The 18,221-nt window shown below is 43.4% G+C and overlaps 1 protein-coding gene across 2 annotated transcripts in view; it reads right to left on the reverse strand.

Annotated features, from left to right (window-relative positions):
- Positions 1-1,557: 1,557 nt before the first annotated feature.
- LOC138284187 (ras-related and estrogen-regulated growth inhibitor-like protein) overlaps positions 1,558-18,221 on the reverse strand; it is a 36,500-nt gene continuing 19,836 nt past the window's right edge. For both annotated transcript variants that reach the window (XM_069222690.1, XM_069222689.1), the window contains 2 exons: positions 14,570-14,646; positions 1,558-4,585 (listed from right to left, as the gene is read on the reverse strand). In XM_069222690.1, the coding sequence (XP_069078791.1) occupies positions 4,157-4,585; positions 14,570-14,646 (506 nt within the window). In that variant the 3' untranslated portion in view covers positions 1,558-4,156. The remainder of the gene's footprint in view (positions 4,586-14,569; positions 14,647-18,221) is intronic.

An 18,221-nucleotide genomic window follows, 5' to 3' on the forward strand; every position in this document is an offset into this window, starting at 1 on the left:
CCCAACAATCCCAAATAATTATACAATTTCTTTTGTTTAAAAAAAAGTTGTAATATTTAAATTTTTGTTTTTGGTTTTCCTTTTTTACTTTTTTCATTAATACAGACATGTACCGTTGGTTAAACCCAGTAGTACGAGTGAGTAATCTGTTGCATTTTCCCTCGATTCTTCCGAATGCCTAATGGAAACAAAATATGTTCTTATATGCTCTGTGCCAACATTGAGCGCCTGGCAGGGGTAGCAAGCACAAATTTAATAGCATACCCATAGATGTCTCTGATCCACTTGCGTCCAAAATCGGACTGAACACAAGCTTTTTGGAATAATATAAAACATTCAACAGCATTGTTTCAGATATACATTGTTTCATACAGTATGACTCTTTATATACACTAAGCCGGGACGCAGTGTTTTATTCCAAACTGAGTGCCCCTGCCCTCAGAGTCTGCTGAACAAATGGAGAGCATTCTGCTTATTCACCTGCTGAAGCCGCAGCCATTCATCTGGCCTATAAGTTAAAAATAAGGAAATATGAATACTTAAACATACCTAATGGACGGCCCTCTCCAATTAAAATGCAAATTCACTAACATTCTCCTTAACCCCTCTTAATGTCTTTCTTTTGCATAACGCCAGAAAGCCAATAGGTATTGGCAATCTGGGAGCTATAGGCGTTGGCAATATTAATGCATTTGTGTATATTAATAAAAAATAGCCCCAGAGGTGTACACAAATACATTTACATTGCCAATGCCTATAGCTCTCAGATTGCTAGATTGCCGAGACCTATAGACTTTGCCAATGCTTGTATTTGTCTTTGTTGTATTAAACTAAGGTGCTTTCATGTCAATTGTCATAAGTCTCCTTCAGGGAGAAAGCTCGAGAGGAAACGCCTGTTGACTCCATATGTGATTACCCTTTGATGCTTTACACCTTTGTGCTTTCCCTAACCCCCATCAAATTGCCTTAAAGAGAAAGAATTGAAATGCATGTCAGTTATACGAGTTTTCCACATGAAAATGAAGTATTCTTGGAGAATCTTTGCTCATGATAGCGTGAGCATAACATTGCATGTAGCAATCCCACAACCCAAGTGTAGAGTAGAAGTGGTCCTATTAGGCAACAAGCTTTAAAATCAGTGCTCAATTTGAGAAGGTGGCTGCAGGTGGGGGCCACCGGCACTTATTTTGGAGCACCAGCACTTATTTCTTCTGATCGACATTTCCCGAGAGCCAAAGAAGAAAAACACACACAAACGGGAAAGAAAGATGAAGAGAAAGATGGAAAAGCGGCACGAAGGTAGAAACCAGGGACCCGAAGGAGTGAGACCAAGGCGGTGTGTGTGCCTGGCAATGGATGAAATAACATGGGTGCATTCAGGGCTACGCAGCCATGCTATTCAGTATGCGGACTTTTCATTGCACCTGCCTTAGGCTTCTGAGTAAGGCTTCGGGCACTGGCACTCTTTCGCTTACAAATTAAGCACTGTTAAAAATGAACAATAAAAAATGAAACTCGCAGTCTCTTTAAAATCAAAACATTAACTTTTACAGATGGTCGCTCTAAAATCTTGTATATTTCATGGATATTGACATGTATGTACAAAGAAATTAATCTATTTACATGCTTCAGATATTACAAAAATATAAATTGACTTTAGGACAAAATCGAAGTTTTAGAGGAGTAATTTCAATAGAATTCTCTCTTTCTGTGCGTAAACCTACACAAACCTTAAAACGGAGTCCGCATGTTGCACACTTCTTAACAATTACACAGAATTGAAACTGTACTTTGCAGGTACTAACAAGCCAAATTATCTGCCGAAAATTAACAAACAGACGTAGGACAAAGTTAATTTGCAGGAAAGGACAAGGGGTTGCCTCTGTGTGTGGAGCCAAGCTGCGACAAGGCCAGAAACTATTTTATACCATCCTGCATGAGGGCAATGCTTCTTAGAAGACAAGTGTTGAAAGCGTCCATACAAACTGAAATTATTAGAGAAGGAGAAGAATGTTGCCCTTTGCACTCCAAGTATATTGTTGAGCTTACAACTGGATAATATACTGAAGATTATAAGGTAGGTGTAAGCATGATTTGTGGCTGCATCAGCCAATCAGACTAGTAAACATGGCATTAGATTATCAAATGGATGTACTGGGTCTAGGAACATTGCATCAAACTTTTAAACAAGTTCACTTTGGAGTACTTGTAGAAGTCATTATAAACAATTGTGGACTTGGAATGTAAGCATGCATCAGGTGATTATGTTAGTGAATTCAGTAGAAGCATGTTTAATATCGTTCTACCAAGTGAACAGTTTCCACCGGGCTACAATCCAAAGCACGTGTCACTCACAATGAAGCTACTCAACAGTTCGGAGAATTTGGAGACATCTCCATCAAAGACAGACGACTTTGCCAATGGCATATACATGCCCTACTCAGATAATCATCCAAAACTAATTGCACCTTTATGATGCTTGGCATTATGCAAACTGGTCTGTTTCTGTCATGTTGTTGGTTATCTGAATAGTGGTTACGCTGCATGAAGGCCGCCTAGATTGATATTAGCTGATGACTCAGTGATCACTTACAGTGTAGCTGTGAAAGATATACTGTTTACTAACTGAATACTCTTCATGTGTATTTCACTATTGATTATTTCATTACTTATTCTCAGCAAGGCAATCTCCCTTACGTCCAAGGGGTTGTGACTGCATTCAGTGACAGTTATCGGAAAATGCTATACTACCTATCTCACACCAAACTGTGTACGTTATGATAAAGAATTTGGCTTAGAAACAAACATTCAAGGTAGCAAAAATAAGGTAAGTCAAAAGTATACAGAAGACCCACAGCTGTTCATTAATGTTGTCTCGTGTATGGATGTACAATTGAGTCAGGGACAGTCCACAAAAAAGATACAGAGCCAGAAAGGAAGCTCAGAGGACATACACAAAGCATTACACTGGCTGATCAATACCTGCATCCGCTGTTGTGTTGTCTTTAAGAAAAGTATGTCAGTATGACGGAGTTTGGCACTTCTGGGGCATGAGCTCTGGAAATCATGTGCTGCGGAAATTATGGCAATCAATGTTCATCTTGGATTTAGAAACAGCTATTGACTGTACTGTTTCACAGAGTGTGTGGAACTTGGCAGTGGAGTTATTTCAATCAAAGCATTAGGAAGAACTTCATAGAGTTTTTGAAGCTTAGCAATGTGGCTCTCAATCTACGTTTTCAGCCCTTCAGTTCCAGCTTCCACTTCATCTTATTGGGAGACATACAACTCTAACGAAAGCCTCTTCAAAAAAGCATAACAACATATACAGCAGCAGACCTTAGTAATTCTGGCAGTAGGAACCCTGTACAATAATGTGTTACAGTCCTACAGACTTCAGACCCTCTGGACAAAAGCTGTATCAAGTATAGCGGTATACTGTACACAGGCACAGGGATTGATGAACAGAGCATGGACTGGGAACTTAAAAAACCCTGGTAAAAATTATAAATCCAGCCCCCATGTGCAGAAGTGCTAATAGATCAGACCCAGAGTAACTTTTTCAAGTTGCCGCTGGGTTTGCACAAAGAGCACCACCACTTCTGAAAGCTGAAACTAGCATCCAAGTGTCAAAACCGGCCCCCTGGGGCTCCAGCCTCCAGGAGGATTGCCTGCTTGTCCAGCTGGTCAGTCCGGCCATACTGATAACAATATCATCCACTTGTGGCATTAAATTGTAGAACTAAGATTTAGAAAAAATGTGGTCTAGTGAGTGGCAAAGTTGTAGACCGTGGAACCGAAAGTCCCAAGTTTGTCTAAGTGTTTCCAAACATACCCAAACAGTGTAGCTCTGAGCAAAACTACTTCACCTCTGTAGGTCTTGTTCTATTATCTGCAAAAACGGACCACTCTTAGAAATGGGAAACAAAAAATATTTTTCGCTTTACATATAAAGTGGACCATGAGATTGACGTAGGCCCTAACCCCTTCTTGATATGATTAAGCTCGAAAATCATAACCAGTAGGACGGATGCCTTACAGTTATGTTCAAAGCACTGTCTGGAAGAGCCAGTTTAGACATGGCTCCATCACATCCATAACCCAGCTGGTAAATCCACATAAAAAGGTAAGTGACGGTGAACAAGACCAAAAGATTTCAGAGTGAGTCTGTCCTCCGCCTAGCGAAAACAGCTGACATGCTCTTGACAATTCCACGTATGCCTGTTCCCTTCTTTGAGACCATCTTTGACTCTTTGATCTTATCCACAAGTCCATGGAAAACCAACAGGGTGCCGTGATAAGCTTCAGCGGCCGACACTTCATAGAACTCACAATCCATAGAGAGAGCCAAGAGCCGGCCCTCCTCGCTGGAGACTGAGCGCCGGTGGTGCAAGTCCCGCTTGTTACCCACAATGACAATTGGAAGTTTCTCCAGCCCCAGATACTCCTTGATGGCCTTTATATGCTGCACCTTATGGCGAATCATGTTGAAGCTGGCGCGGTCACAGATGCTGTAGACAAGAACAAAGCCATCAGCCCACTGCATCCTCTTTTCTTCTTCTACACAGCTCTCGTCAGTCTGTTCCTAGTAAACAAGGAGAGGAGGAAGATCATTTAACACGCCTACACATATGCTAACTATAGATAGCACTAGATACAGCAAACTACATAAAGGCTTCAACAATCCCCAATGACACACATGGAACACGGTCTAAAATCTATAGGTGGTAAAAACACATACTCTTACATTATATTTGCAATTCATGCACTTCAGAGCATGGTTTTGCAATGCATGCATTTTAGCTGAACATGATCGCTGGAGGTGAGGGATGCTGTTAAAGCGAATGAATTCACAGAGGCTGCACTGTGTCTACCTGCTGGGTAAGTGCATGCATAGAAAGGACTGCCAATGTCTTCACTTAACTGTAACATCAAAGCCTCCACCAAGATTTTCCCATGTAACTGGATACCAGTGCAGTGCCAAAACGAGCAAAGCAGCATTTTTTACAATAACGACAAAAGTCCTCTCCGCTCCCTACGTACAGAAGACAAACCGGCAATAAAGTGGACTTTGGTGTGTCCAAGAAAAACGTGTCTGGGTCTTTACCACCTAACTAATGCCCTTCATCTTGCAAAACAGCATCTGGAAATTAATTAATGCAGTGAGGAAGCATCAGGGCAAAAGCTAAACGGGATAATCCCCACTAAGTGTTTTCTGCATCAGCCTATACCTAGCTTTGCTTCTGAATTTCTTAAATTATATTTAATTTCAAAGCATTGCACATCATGGTATATTTATCAGATCACTGAGAAATAAAAGTACCAAGTGGAGGCCAAAGTCTCATGCACGCTCCCATTCTTACTTTCTTGCAGGCCCTCAATGAGTTTACAACAGGCCCACCAACTGGTCATGAGACATCCCACGACACTCTTAAGTGGTACATACATGCCTCTGCTGACAGATTCATTAACTTTGTAACTGTTCGTATTCTTTCATATGTGTTAATAGAGTGGTGCAGACAGGACTAGGCCCACGGGAGAGAAGCGATTATCTTCCTTCAGTACTTGCCCTGATTAACAAAAGCACGACACTCTTTCAACAGAGTAGAGAAAGCTTCATGAAATGAGTAATCAGAAGGCACTTCTTCTAAAAATGACCACGAATTCAGAAAAAGTCAGGTGAGTATGTCAGACCCAAAGAAGAATACGAACATTTATAGAGAAAATGTAATTCGGGTTTCAAAACAGAAACCAACAATTAAAAGCCACAGATGAGTTGTGGATGAACAAATAGAACAGAGAAAATAGAGTTTACACCAAAACACAAAGGAAGGAACCCTGCAGGTCTAAAATATTAAAAGACATGGTGTATGACCCTAATAACCCACATACTCCACAAATCATCGCCCAATAGACCCCCACATGCAATCAACAGACCTCGCATATAGCCCATAAAGGAACTTTGCATAGCCAAAAAGACCATTACTCACCCCCAAGATCGGTGCTTAATTTTAAAATAGTAAGTGGCGGACCCAAAGTTTTTCTCAGAAGCCCCCTGGCGCTGCTGCCTAGTCTTGATTTTACCTCATGCCCTTTTCTTCCACTACCATACCTTTCCCTACCGTTTTATTCCACTCCTGTAGGTTCTTTCCCATTCTACTTTCTCCCCTTGCCACTGTTTTTCTGTCTTTTGCTTCGTTTTTCTTTCCCACTTTGCTGACTTTCTCTGTCTTGTTCTCGGTAAAAGGCTTCTGATGAAAAAAAAAGTCCTGGTCCATAAAAAGAGTGCTGCTGCACCCACCTGCAACCACCAGCTCAAATTAAGCACTGCCCAAGATGCACACACACACTTAGCTATCTACATATCTTCCAAACACCACAAACTAGTATCCCTTCAATTACCCCTAAATGCAATAAAGGTGGAGACCCCAGGGGTACACAGCAGCGCCAATAGCCCATATTTTGATATCCCCGTTAAGTTAATATTGATAACTGAACCTGCCACCCACCCACACCTCTAATTCTCAGGACTACAACCCTCCTGTCATCCTGGGATTACAGTCAAATAAATGCTATGAAGTCAGGGAGGGAACAGATGGAAAGTGGTTGGTGTTGGTCATAAAGCTGTGTAATGCATAACTGCTGGGTGGGGAACTGGATGGGTACAGACGTCTTTTAGAAAATGTCTTCCAATTCTGTACCTTTACTAAGAACATGAAACAACCTTGCACCTGTCACAGAAGTAAGCTGCAGCTTCTACTTGACGAGTCTTCAACTTCTCAGAGCTAAAAGGACACAGCAGTTTCTGTCTGTTAAGGGGCTCTTCAGACACCAGTCATGTTGGGAACGAACACCTGTGATGTTTGCAAGTTAATGTTTTGCACGAGGAGAAGTGGACTGATGTCTGTCGTCAGCAGATCCTGCCTGTATTACACCAGAAAATTCTGGCCATAGCCAGACAGAGACTTAATTTATTTGCATCGAAACAAGGACACACCCCTTTCTAATGTCACAAGGACCAGGCCTATTATAGCTAACCAGGACAGGGAAAATAAAGAGCTAGAATCAGCCCCCAATTTATCTTTAACCTGTCTTCATCTCTTTCAACAGGTAAGGTAGCTCACAGCTTCTAATCCAAGCAAAGCCAACTAAGCCTTCTTTTCTTAGGAAGATACAATGTATACCACTGAGTTAACGATACCTATTATTAAGGTGCGTAGATTATAGCTTAGTTTGTGGCTTGTCACCGATAAGTGCCGTCCTTCAATCTTTCTGTACCTACCCTGCCCCTTCCTTCCATGTTCTCTGACCTTGCACCACTCTAAGCATCACCAGTGTGGTGTGAACACCATACATGTAAGCAAAAGACAAGAGCTGGTTTGAAAAGGAAAAGGAAAACTTTATAAAATATAAGTGATTTTCCTTTTCCCCAGTGTCTATAAGGGAATCATATCACATGCACAGAGTATACATACATAAGTTCAAAATGAAATTAGTTGCTATGCTACTGTTGCTGATTCTATGCACTTCTTCCCCAGACACAGTAGAAAAACAGCCTCCCTAAAAATCTGGCTGGGGTGGTATGTGGTGGGGGCATGGTAAGTAAAGGAAGATTTCTCCCAGAACCCAGTAATGTTTTCAAGGGATTCATACTCCTTCACACTAAAATACTGGTGCAAATGTAAACCAGTTAAGCAGCCTTGAGAAATAGGCCAGGTGGTTAAACTGATTTGAGAACTGTTTCAGTGTTCACAATTTCAACTAAACAGTGTTTCATACACTGTGACAGGCAGGCAGGTGGTAGGGATAAATCAGTTCATATACTGGTGTACATGAGTGCAGGCGTAAGTAAAATTAAGTGCAGAAGCTACTGGGTGACGTCTGGGTCTTTATAAATGATGCAGGCATCTATAAACCCAATGAAGATGCATAATGAGGGATGATTACAAATTGCTGGAAGAGATACTTGGAGGTGACAGTTTAGGCCCGCAGCAGCCATGAGCAAAGCTTCTTCTGGAGCAATGTTTCCACTTCTGGAATTCAGCCTATCAAAAGAGTACAGAGGATGGAGACAGGGCAGAGGCGGCCTACCAGAATGAAGCAAAATGTAAGCAAGTCACGTGTGTGTGTGTGTGTGTATATATATATATGGAAAATGTCACTTACCCAGTGTACATCTGTTCGTGGCATGAGACGCTGCAGATTCACATGCTGTGCATTATCCTGCCATCTAGTGTTGGGCTCGGAATGTTACAAGTTGTTTTTCTTCGAAGATGTCTTTTCGAGTCACTAGACTGAGTGACTCCTCCCTTTCGGCTCCATTGCGCATGGGCGTCGACTTCATCTTAGATTGTTTTCCCCGCAGAGGGTGAGGTAGGAGTTGTGAGTATACTAGAGGTGCCCATGCAATGGAGTAGTTATGTATGTACCTAATGTCTATTAAAAATTATATTTATTTACATATTTACAATTTTCATTCAACTAAAAAACGGCTACAGGCTACCGGGGAGGTGGGCAGGCGCATGTGAATCTCCAGCGTCTCATGCCACAAACAGATGTACACTGGGTAAGTGACATTTTCCGTTTGGTGGCATGTGTAGCTGCGGATACACATGCTGTGCATAGACTACCAAGCAGTAATCTCCCCACAAAGCGGTGGTTTAGCCTGTAGGAATTGAAGTTGTCTGAAATAATGTTCTTAATACAGCCTGTCCTACTGTGGCTTGTTGCGTTGCTAACACATCTACACAGTAATGCTTAGTAAATGTATGAGGCGTAGACCAGGTGGCTGCCTTACAAATTTCTGTCATAGGTATGTTCCCAAGAAAAGCCATTGTGGCGCCTTTCTTTCTAGTGGAATGTGCTCTAGGTGTAATAGGTAATTCTCTTTTTGCTTTACCATAGCAAGTTTGAATACATTTAACTATCCATCTGGCGATGCCTTGTTTGTATATAGGATTACCTGCATGAGGTTTTTGGAAAGCTGCAAACAATTGTTTTGTTTTACGAAATTGTTTCGTTCTGTCAATGTAATACATTAGTGCTCTTCTTATGTCTAATGTATGCAAGGCTCTTTCGGCTACTGAGTCTGGTTGCGGAAAGAAGACTGGGAGTTCCACAGTTTGGTTTAGGTGGAATGGTAATATGACCTTTGGTAAGAATTTTGGATTGGTACGGAGAACCACTTTATGTTTATGTATTTGTATAAAGGGTTCTTGAATAGAAAATGCTTGTATTTCACTTACTCTTCTAAGTGATGTGATAGCTATTAGAAAGGCTATTTTCCAAGTCAGATATTGCATTTGACAAGAATGCATGGGTTTAAATGGTGGGCCCATGAGTCGTGTTAATACAATATTAAGGTTCCACGAAGGTACTGGTGGTGTCCTTGGGGGTATGATTCTTTTTAGTCCCTCCATAAATGCTTTAATGACTGGGATCCTAAAAAGTGATGTTGTATGTGTAATCTGCAGATAGGCAGATATTGCAGTGAGATGGATTTCAATGGAAGAGAATGCTAGATTAGGCTTTTGTAAGTGTAATAAATAGCTTACAATGTCCTTTGTGGAGGCATGTAGTGGTTGAATTTGATTAGTGTGGCAGTAGCAAACAAATCTTTTCCACTTGTTTGCGTAACAATGTCTTGTTGTAGGTTTTCTCGCTTGCTTAATGACCTCCATACACTCTTGTGTAAGATTTAAATGTCCGAATTCTAAGACTTCAGGAGCCAGATTGCTAGATTGAGCGATGCTGGATTCGGGTGTCTGATCTGTTGTTTGTGTTGTGTAAACAGATCTGGTATGTTTGGTAATTTGATGTGGGGTACTACTGATAAGTCCAACAGTGTTGTGTACCACGGTTGACGAGCCCAGGTTGGTGCTCTGAGTATTAGTTTGAGTTTGTTTTTACTTAGTTTGTGGAACAGATAGGGAATGAGTGGGAGAGGGGGAAAAGCATAAGCAAATATCCCTGACCAACTGATCCATAGTGCATTGCCCTTGGATTGAGGGTGTGGGTACCTGGACGTGAAGTTTTGGCATTTTGCATTTTCTTTTGTTGCGAATAGGTCTATGTTTGGTGTTCCCCAGCGGTGGAAGTGATCCTGTAGGATCTGGGGATATATTTCCCATTCGTGAGTTTGCTGGTGATCTCGACTGAGATTGTCGGCTAACTGATTCTAAATGCCTGGCATGTATTGTGCTATTAGGTGAATGTGGTTGTGAATTGCCCAATGCCAAATCTTTTGTGCTAAGAGACACAGTTGTGACAAGAGTGTGTCCCCTTGTTTGTTGAGATAATACATTGTTGTCATGTTGTCGGTTTTGAAAAGGAAGTGTTTGTGGGCTACCAGTGGTTGAAATGCTTTTAATGCTAGAAAAACCGCTAGCAGTTCCAAATGATTTATGTGAAGTTGTTTTTGTTGATTGTCCCATTGACCCTGTATGTTGTGCTTGTTGAGGTGTGCTCCCCACTCCATCATGGAAGCATCTGTTGTGATAACAGCTTGAGGCACTGGGTCTTGGAATTGCCGCCCTTTGTTTAAATTTATAGGGTTCCACCATTGAAGCGAGGAGTGTGTTTGGCGGTCTATCAACACTAGATCTTGAAGTTGACCCTGTGCTTGTGTCCATTGTTTTGCTATGCACTGTTGTATGTATACAGTGTATGTGAGATCTTGCATTTGGGACAATGGCTATGCATGAGGGCATCATGCCTAGAAGTTTCATTACAAACCTTACTGTGTAGTGTTGGTTTGATTGTATGCTTGATCTTACATTTTGGAACGATTGGACTCTTTGTGGACTTGGAGTGGCAATTGCCCTTTGTGTGTTGAGTGTTGCTCCCAAGTATTGTTGTATTTGGGATGGTTGCAGATGTAATTTCTGGTAATTTATAGAGAACCCCAGTTTGTGTAGAGTTTCTATGACGTATTGTGTGTGAAGAAGACACTGTTGTTGAGTGTTGGTTTTTATTAGCCAGTCGTCTAAATATGGGAATACGTGCATGTGTTGTCTCCTTATGTGAGCGGATACTACTGCTAGGCATTTTGTGAATACCCTTGGGGCTGTTGTTATTCCAAACAGTAGCACTTTGAATTGATAGTATATGCTGTGCATTACAAACCTTAAGTATTTTCTGTGAGAAGGATGGATGGGTATGTGGAAATACGCATCCTTGAGATCCAATGTTGTCATGTATTCCTCCTTTTTTAACAAGGGAACTACGTCTTGAAGTGTTACCATGTGGAAGTGGTCTGATTTGATGAAGAGATTCAGTGTTCTGAGATTAAGATAGGTCTTAACGTTTTGTCCTTTTTTGGAATCAGGAAATATAGTGAGTAGACGCCTGTTCCTTTCTGATGATTGAGTCCGAGCTCTATTGCTTGTTTTTGTAGTAGTGCTTGGATCTCTATTTGTATTAGGTTTAAGTGTTGTTGGGACAGATTGTGCTTTTTGGGTGGCACATCTGGGGGGAAATTTGTGAATTCTATGCAATAACCATGTTGGATAATTGATAGGACCCATGCGTCTGTGGTAATATGTGTCCAGTTTTGGTAGTATGTGGTTAGCCTCCCCCCCACTGGTGACAAGTGTTGGGGTGTTGTGACACTGAAGTCACTGTTTGGGCTGGCTTGGTTTGGTTGTTTGGAACTTTCGCCTTCCTCTTGGCAATTGTACTCTATAGGAACCACGAAACCCTCCCCTTTGGTATTGTGCCGGATAGGTGGGTCTGGTTTGAGAGGTTGAAGGCTCAGATGTTTGTTGCCGAAAACCTCCTCTGAATAGTGGTTTTCTAAAGGTGCCTCTGACTTGTGGGGAATAGAGCGCGCCCATGGCTTTAGCCGTGTCCGTGTCTTTTTTTAATTTCTCAATGGCTGTGTAGACTTCCGGCCCAAACAACTGTTGTTGATTAAACGGCATATTCAACACCACTTGTTGAATCTCTGGCTTGAATCCAGAACTTCTCAGCCATGCATGTCTGCGAATGGTTACCGCCGTGTTGACAGTTCGTGCTGCTGTGTCTGCCGAGTCTAGTGCGGACCTTATCTGGTTGTTAGATATAGCCTGTCCTTCTCCCACTACCTGCTGGGCACGTTTTTGGTGTTCCTTGGGCAAGTGCTGTATGATGTGTTGCATCTCGTCCCAGTGTGCCCTGTCGTAGCTTGCAAGAGGGCTTGCGAATTTGCAATCCACCATTGATTGGCTTCTTGTGCTGCCACTCGCTTGCCCTCTGCGTCAAATTTTCCGCTTTCTTTGTCAGGCGGTGGAGCGTCTCCTGACGATTGAGAGTTTGCTCTTTTTCTTGCCGCCCCTACAACCACTGAGTCCAGTGTAAGTTGTTGTGTTATGAACACAGGATCTGTTGGGGGAGGTTTGTACTTCTTCTCAACTCTAGGCGTGATAGCCCTTCTCTTTGCAGGCTCCTGGAAGACCTGTTTCGCGTGCTTGAGCATGCCCAGGAGCATTGGCAGACTCTGATAGGAAGCGTGCGTGGATGCCAAAGTGTTAAACAGGAAATCATCCTCCACTGGCTCTGTGTGCATTGCTACGTTGTGGAACGTAGCTGCCCTGGATAGTACCTGCGTATATGCAGTACTGTCTTCTGGTGGTGACGGCTTTGTTGGATAACAATTTGGACTGTTATCCGATACTGGTGCATCATATAAGTCCCATGCATCAGCATCATCCTGTGTCATCCCAGTATGTGTGGGTGACTGCATTATAGGTGTTCCCACTGGTGACAGTTGTGGTGAGTGCGGTGGGGACGGTTGTGGTGAGAACCTTGGTGGTGGAGATTTGTCTCTAACCACTTTTGCCTTAGGTTGCATTTCTGTCTCCTGAAATGCAAGTTTCCTTTTAGATTTGAGTGGAGGTAAAGTTTGTATTTTTCCAGTCTCTTTCTGGATATGTAACCTCCTTTGTGTATGGTCCGGTTCTTCCATACCTAACTCCTGCCCAAATCTATGTCTTTCCTTGAATTGGCTGGAAAGTCCTTGCTCTTCTGTGTAAGAGCTTCTTCTCGGCTCCGAAGCCGCTTTTTTCGGTACTGAGGTTTCTGTTATAGTCTTTTTCGGTTCTGAAGATATTTTCCTTGCTTTAGGCGAATCGAACTCTCGGTGTCGAGAACGTTCGGTGCCAGAATCTCAACCGGATTCGGAAGTCTTCGGCAATTCTTTGGCCTTTTTAGGTGCCGATGTTTGGTCACCTTCCTTTCGGTGGGTTGAGCCATGGCCTGCTGGCGGTGGCGTCCCCATGGCCTTAAATGTTTTTGTGTGACCCTGAGTTTTTGGACGGGGCAGGTTTACTCAAGGTTCATTGCACCGTCGAGGGTCGTTCACTTTCGGATTCATCCGAGTCCGTCCCCTGGATGGAGATGCTTTCCTCCTCTCCGACGTCGAGTTGTTCTTTCGGTTTCAACGCCATTTGTAGTCTTCTTGCACGTCAATCCCTCAAGGTCTTCTTCGATCGAAACACTCGGCAAGCTTCGCAAGTATCCTCCCTGTGTTCAGGTGATAAACACAGATTACAGACCCGGTGCTGGTCTGTATAAGGATACTTAGAATGACACTTAGGACAGAAACGGAAGGGGGTCCTGTCCATTAGTCTGGGAATACGGGTGTGGTCGGGCTGACTAGGCTTCAGTGAAGAGTGGAAGCCCCGAAGGGCCGCCGGAGCGCTCTTGATGTCGGTGCCGATACACTAACACTAACCCGGTACCGAACGATAACAATAACGTCTAATTTTCGATAATTTAGCTAACTTTCCCGAATCGAAATACGGAGCGAAGAGGAACATGTCCGAACCCGATTGCGGAAAGAAAACAATCTAAGATGGAGTCGACGCCCATGCGCAATGGAGCCGAAAGGGAGGAGTCACTCGGTCTTGGGACTCGAAAAGACTTCTTCGAAGAAAAACAACTTGTAACACTCTGAGCCCAACACTAGATGGCAGGATAATGCACAGCATGTGTATCTGCAGCTACACGTGCCACCGAAAACATATATATATTATACACACACACACACACACTTAGGGCCTGATTACAACTTTGGAGGATGGTGTTAATCCGTCCCAAATGTGACGGATATACCACCCGCCATATTACGAGTCCTTTATATCCTATGGAACTCATAATACAGTGAGCAGGATATCCATCACATTTGGGACAGATTAACAACCTCCTCCAAAGTTGTAATCAGGCCCTTAATCTTTATATTCTTATTTGTGTAAAACGGGGGCAAGTGGAGTAGGCTATGACAGAAAGAGTTCATATCCAAAAAAGGCACAAGCACACTGAAAGAGGCAAGCATTTTCTGTGTAATAAAAATAATACTGGAGCTAGAGGTCACAGCATGAAGTGGAGGCTCAGGAGTAACACCAGAATACATGTTTCCACAGGAAGAGTGGAGAATGCATTGCACAGTCTTAAGTCAAAAGAGACAGAAAAAAGGCAAGATAATTCAGAAAGGTCTTGTATAGTGTAGAGGCCTAAAGAGCGGGCAGGGCACAGGCAAGATGCAATGGCAAGGCTGTCCGTGGTGTCAGGTTCTAGGTTTCTGTGAATTTACCTGCGAATACGGAAAATCCCAGATGTTAAACAAGACTTCTCTCCCCTCCACGGTAACACTGTGGCTGTATATCGACTCTGGAAGGGATGAAAGAACGAACAAAGTGAACATTTCTGGCGTGTTTTCTACGTTATTCTTTTAAATGGTTGCATGATTCATTATCCATGTAAGTGCAACATAAATAACCCAGATTAATGCCGAGGTTCCAACGCAAACGCCTCCAGCCTGTTCTTCAGCGTGCACCGAAGTCATGCCTCACAGCAGCCAGGAGGCCGCATACCACATGGGGTGAATATTTCACTTTAATGCACCCGAATAACATCTGAAGAAAAGTTGGACGCCTTTTTCTGCTCAGAGGGAAGCGGTCATGGACAAAGTAAGAAAGGCATCTGTAGGACGTGCCAGGTATTAGGCACCGCGCGCGCGGGTTGTATGTTGCCATTACTGATTATTAATAGCTAGACGCGGGATTAGCACTTGGTGGGCACGAAAAACAAAACATGGTGCCAGAAGCGCTAGGTAATGTCTAATAATAGTTCAAAGTAACCGCGACTGTTCTTCCTCTGTGTTCCCTGGAGAAAACCAACTGCTTAATTAAGTGCTTAGCACAGTGCCTTATGTCATACAATGGAATATTCCGAGAACAAACTGAGAGGCAATAGCCCTGCTTTAAACTGAGCTTGCTGCATAACCGAGGGGCTTCCAAAGCACGTGTCTGCACGCGAACAGCTAAACGTATCTATAGTGGTGGAGACCTTCTCCACGTCAACCGTTACGAATTCTAAATCGCAATATCAAGTACACTTAAACAGCCTCATTTGGGCCCTGATTATGGGTTAGGCAGATCGGAATTACATTATGGCATTCCACTCTGACTGATCAGGTGTGGTCCGGTGTCCCTGAACCTGGTTTTCCGGATGTTTGAAACCTGGGCCTAATTTTATATACCCCCACACTAAAGCCACCGCATACATTTATCACCTGCACTGAACAGGTGATAACTGGACCTTCTGCTCCGAGCAGGTGATAAGTATACGCATTAACGCCCCCACGGAATTAGGAATTTGTATATGTTTACAAATGGTGCATCCAGTTCCACACAGTAATTTCCTAGTCCAAGAGGTTCAACTCATAATTGCATGCACTGGTGATGTGTTACCGCGCAGTAACAGCTACTACAGGCAAACTTCGGTTGTACAAAAATGCAAGATATGCAGTAAATGCATTTTATTGCATGCAGTATTACTATCTGCCATACAGCAGGTTTTACCACATTCGTTTGTGCCTGGAGTCTAAATTGTGCTTTGATGGATGGGTTGGGAAAGGAATGGGAGAGATCAGAAATAAAAGAGGAATACTGTAACATGGATGTTTTAGTTATTCAAATAATGATACCCTTAGGAAGAAGAACTAAAATAATAAATCATATAGAAAATTTCAAAACCTTATGCCATTCTAAAATTTGATCATTCATCCAGTGGTTCAGGGCAGGTGAAAATGTCTCAAACGTAGCACATTGCTTGGTCTCGTTTGTCTAATGTAGGTGGGGTTCTGAATTCAGCTTATGGTTTTAAATTTATTCATTAGTTCATACATATTAATGGCGATGAATGAAAATATTTGGAAAGGTGGACCACAGGAAGCAACTACCCTGTGCAGACAAACAGCAGCAGGTCTGTGCTAAACTCGCGTGGCTCATCTATTTAGATCCATAATGTTTCAGTTTCCCCTACTTCCAGGTTGTGAGTGAATTTGCCCCAGTTACTCCTGAGTCAACCCTGGACCGACAAATTGACCGGACAATTGCTGCGTGATGATCTGTAGAGCTTAATGCTCCAAGAACAAATGGTGTACAACAGCCCTCAGCACTTATCACCAGTAGCAAACCACTGAAGTTTCTGAATCCGTAATAAGGGAATACGCAAGTAATATCAAGTGACAGCAATCTAGAGGGTCTGTAGAAACTGGAGGTAAAATACAAAAGGACTAAAAGGTGTGGCCAGTGTATGATGGAGAAGCTGAAAAGCCATGTGGGCAAAACTTCAAAATAGTAGTCACAGGCCTTCCTGTTAAAGTTTACAGATGGTATTGCTGTGCATATCACATACAGGAGTTTCGACCAACCAGACATCCTAAAAAAAATCTCAATTGTATTTTATATTCAAAACTCATCAAAGAAGAGATTGCTAGATTTGAGGCATATTTATTTATACACATTAGTGCCCCCATTATGTTCCCAATCCCCGAAGTAACCGAGACAGATGGAATCTGTAACCCAGTGGGGTGTAGAAAATGTGGGCTGTTACAAGTTGGACTCTTAGGGCCTCATTATGACCCTGGCGGGCGGCGGAGGCCGCCCGCCAGGATCCCGCCCTCCAAATTACCGCGCCGCGGTCAAAAGACCGCGGCGGGTATTACGAGTTTTCCCCTGGGCTGGCGGGCGGTTCCAGTTAAACCGCCCGCCAGCCCAGGGGAAAACGACCTTCCCACGAGGATGCCGGCTCGTAATCGAGCCGGCGGAGTGGGAAGGTGCGACGGGTGCTACTGCACCCGTCGCGTATTTCACTGTCTGCAAGGCAGACAGTGAAATACATTTTGGGGCCCTCTTACGGGGGCCCCTGCCGTGCCCATGCCATTGGCATGGGCATGGCAGGGGCCCCCAGGGGCCCCGCGACCCCCCCTACCGCCATCCTGTTCATGGCGGCTTTCCCGCCATGAACTGGATGGCGGTAGGGGGGGTCAGAATCCTCATGGCTGCGGAGCGCGCTCCGCAGCCATGGAGGATTCCAATGAGCAGCGGAAAGTCAGCGGGAGACCGCTGACTTTCCGCTTCTGACCGCGGCTGAACCGCCGCGGTCAGAATGCTCATTGGAGCACCGCCAGCCTGTCGGCGGTGCTCCCGTGGTCGGTGGCCCTGGCGGCCACCGGCCGCCAGGGTCAGAATGACCCTCTTAGAGTCCCCTTAAAAATGTGGAATCACCAGGGAAATGAGTGATTCTGGGTACAATTCCCCACATACTTCCGCATTCCCCTGAACTTTCACCCAGAGATTCTAGCTGTTTTCAGCAGACGAAATATCCAGATGAACGTAAACAGATCTGTGGTATTCCAGTGGATCTTTTAATTATAATAGGTCCAGATGTTGCTGATATAGATTTAGCAGTCAAGTGAATAAAACATATGGATTTACATTTGCTCCCATGCACTGCATGTCTGTGTGTTTTTCAAACTTACCTTCAAACATAATTACTGATAATGAATCAGAGGTTACTCTAGTCATGCAACATGTTGTCCTACTGATAAGCACAATGTCATATTGTTCATTGGGTGCCCACTATACACATCACATTATAGGAATGATGCCTCTGTGACCATGACCATAAACGTCTAACATCTATGATGAACTATTATGCCAGTGTCAATATTTTACACGTTTGATTTTCAATATACTACTTACTATCTCCGAAAAAGTGGTTTATTAGTTGGGGGTGGGGGAGGTTGGTGTCCACCATAAGTCATTAAGTCACTGTCTAGTTAGGTTCGCTGAAAGGTTTCAGTAATTTAAACATAAGTTCAACACCTGGTGCTGTGGCACAGAGGAGACAGGCTTAACTTAGTGACAATGTGTAATGCATGGGGAAAAACTCTTCTC

The sequence above is a fragment of the Pleurodeles waltl genome, chromosome 3_1 (assembly GCF_031143425.1).
Source record: "Pleurodeles waltl isolate 20211129_DDA chromosome 3_1, aPleWal1.hap1.20221129, whole genome shotgun sequence".
In the NCBI taxonomy this organism is placed as follows: Eukaryota; Metazoa; Chordata; class Amphibia; order Caudata; family Salamandridae; genus Pleurodeles; species Pleurodeles waltl.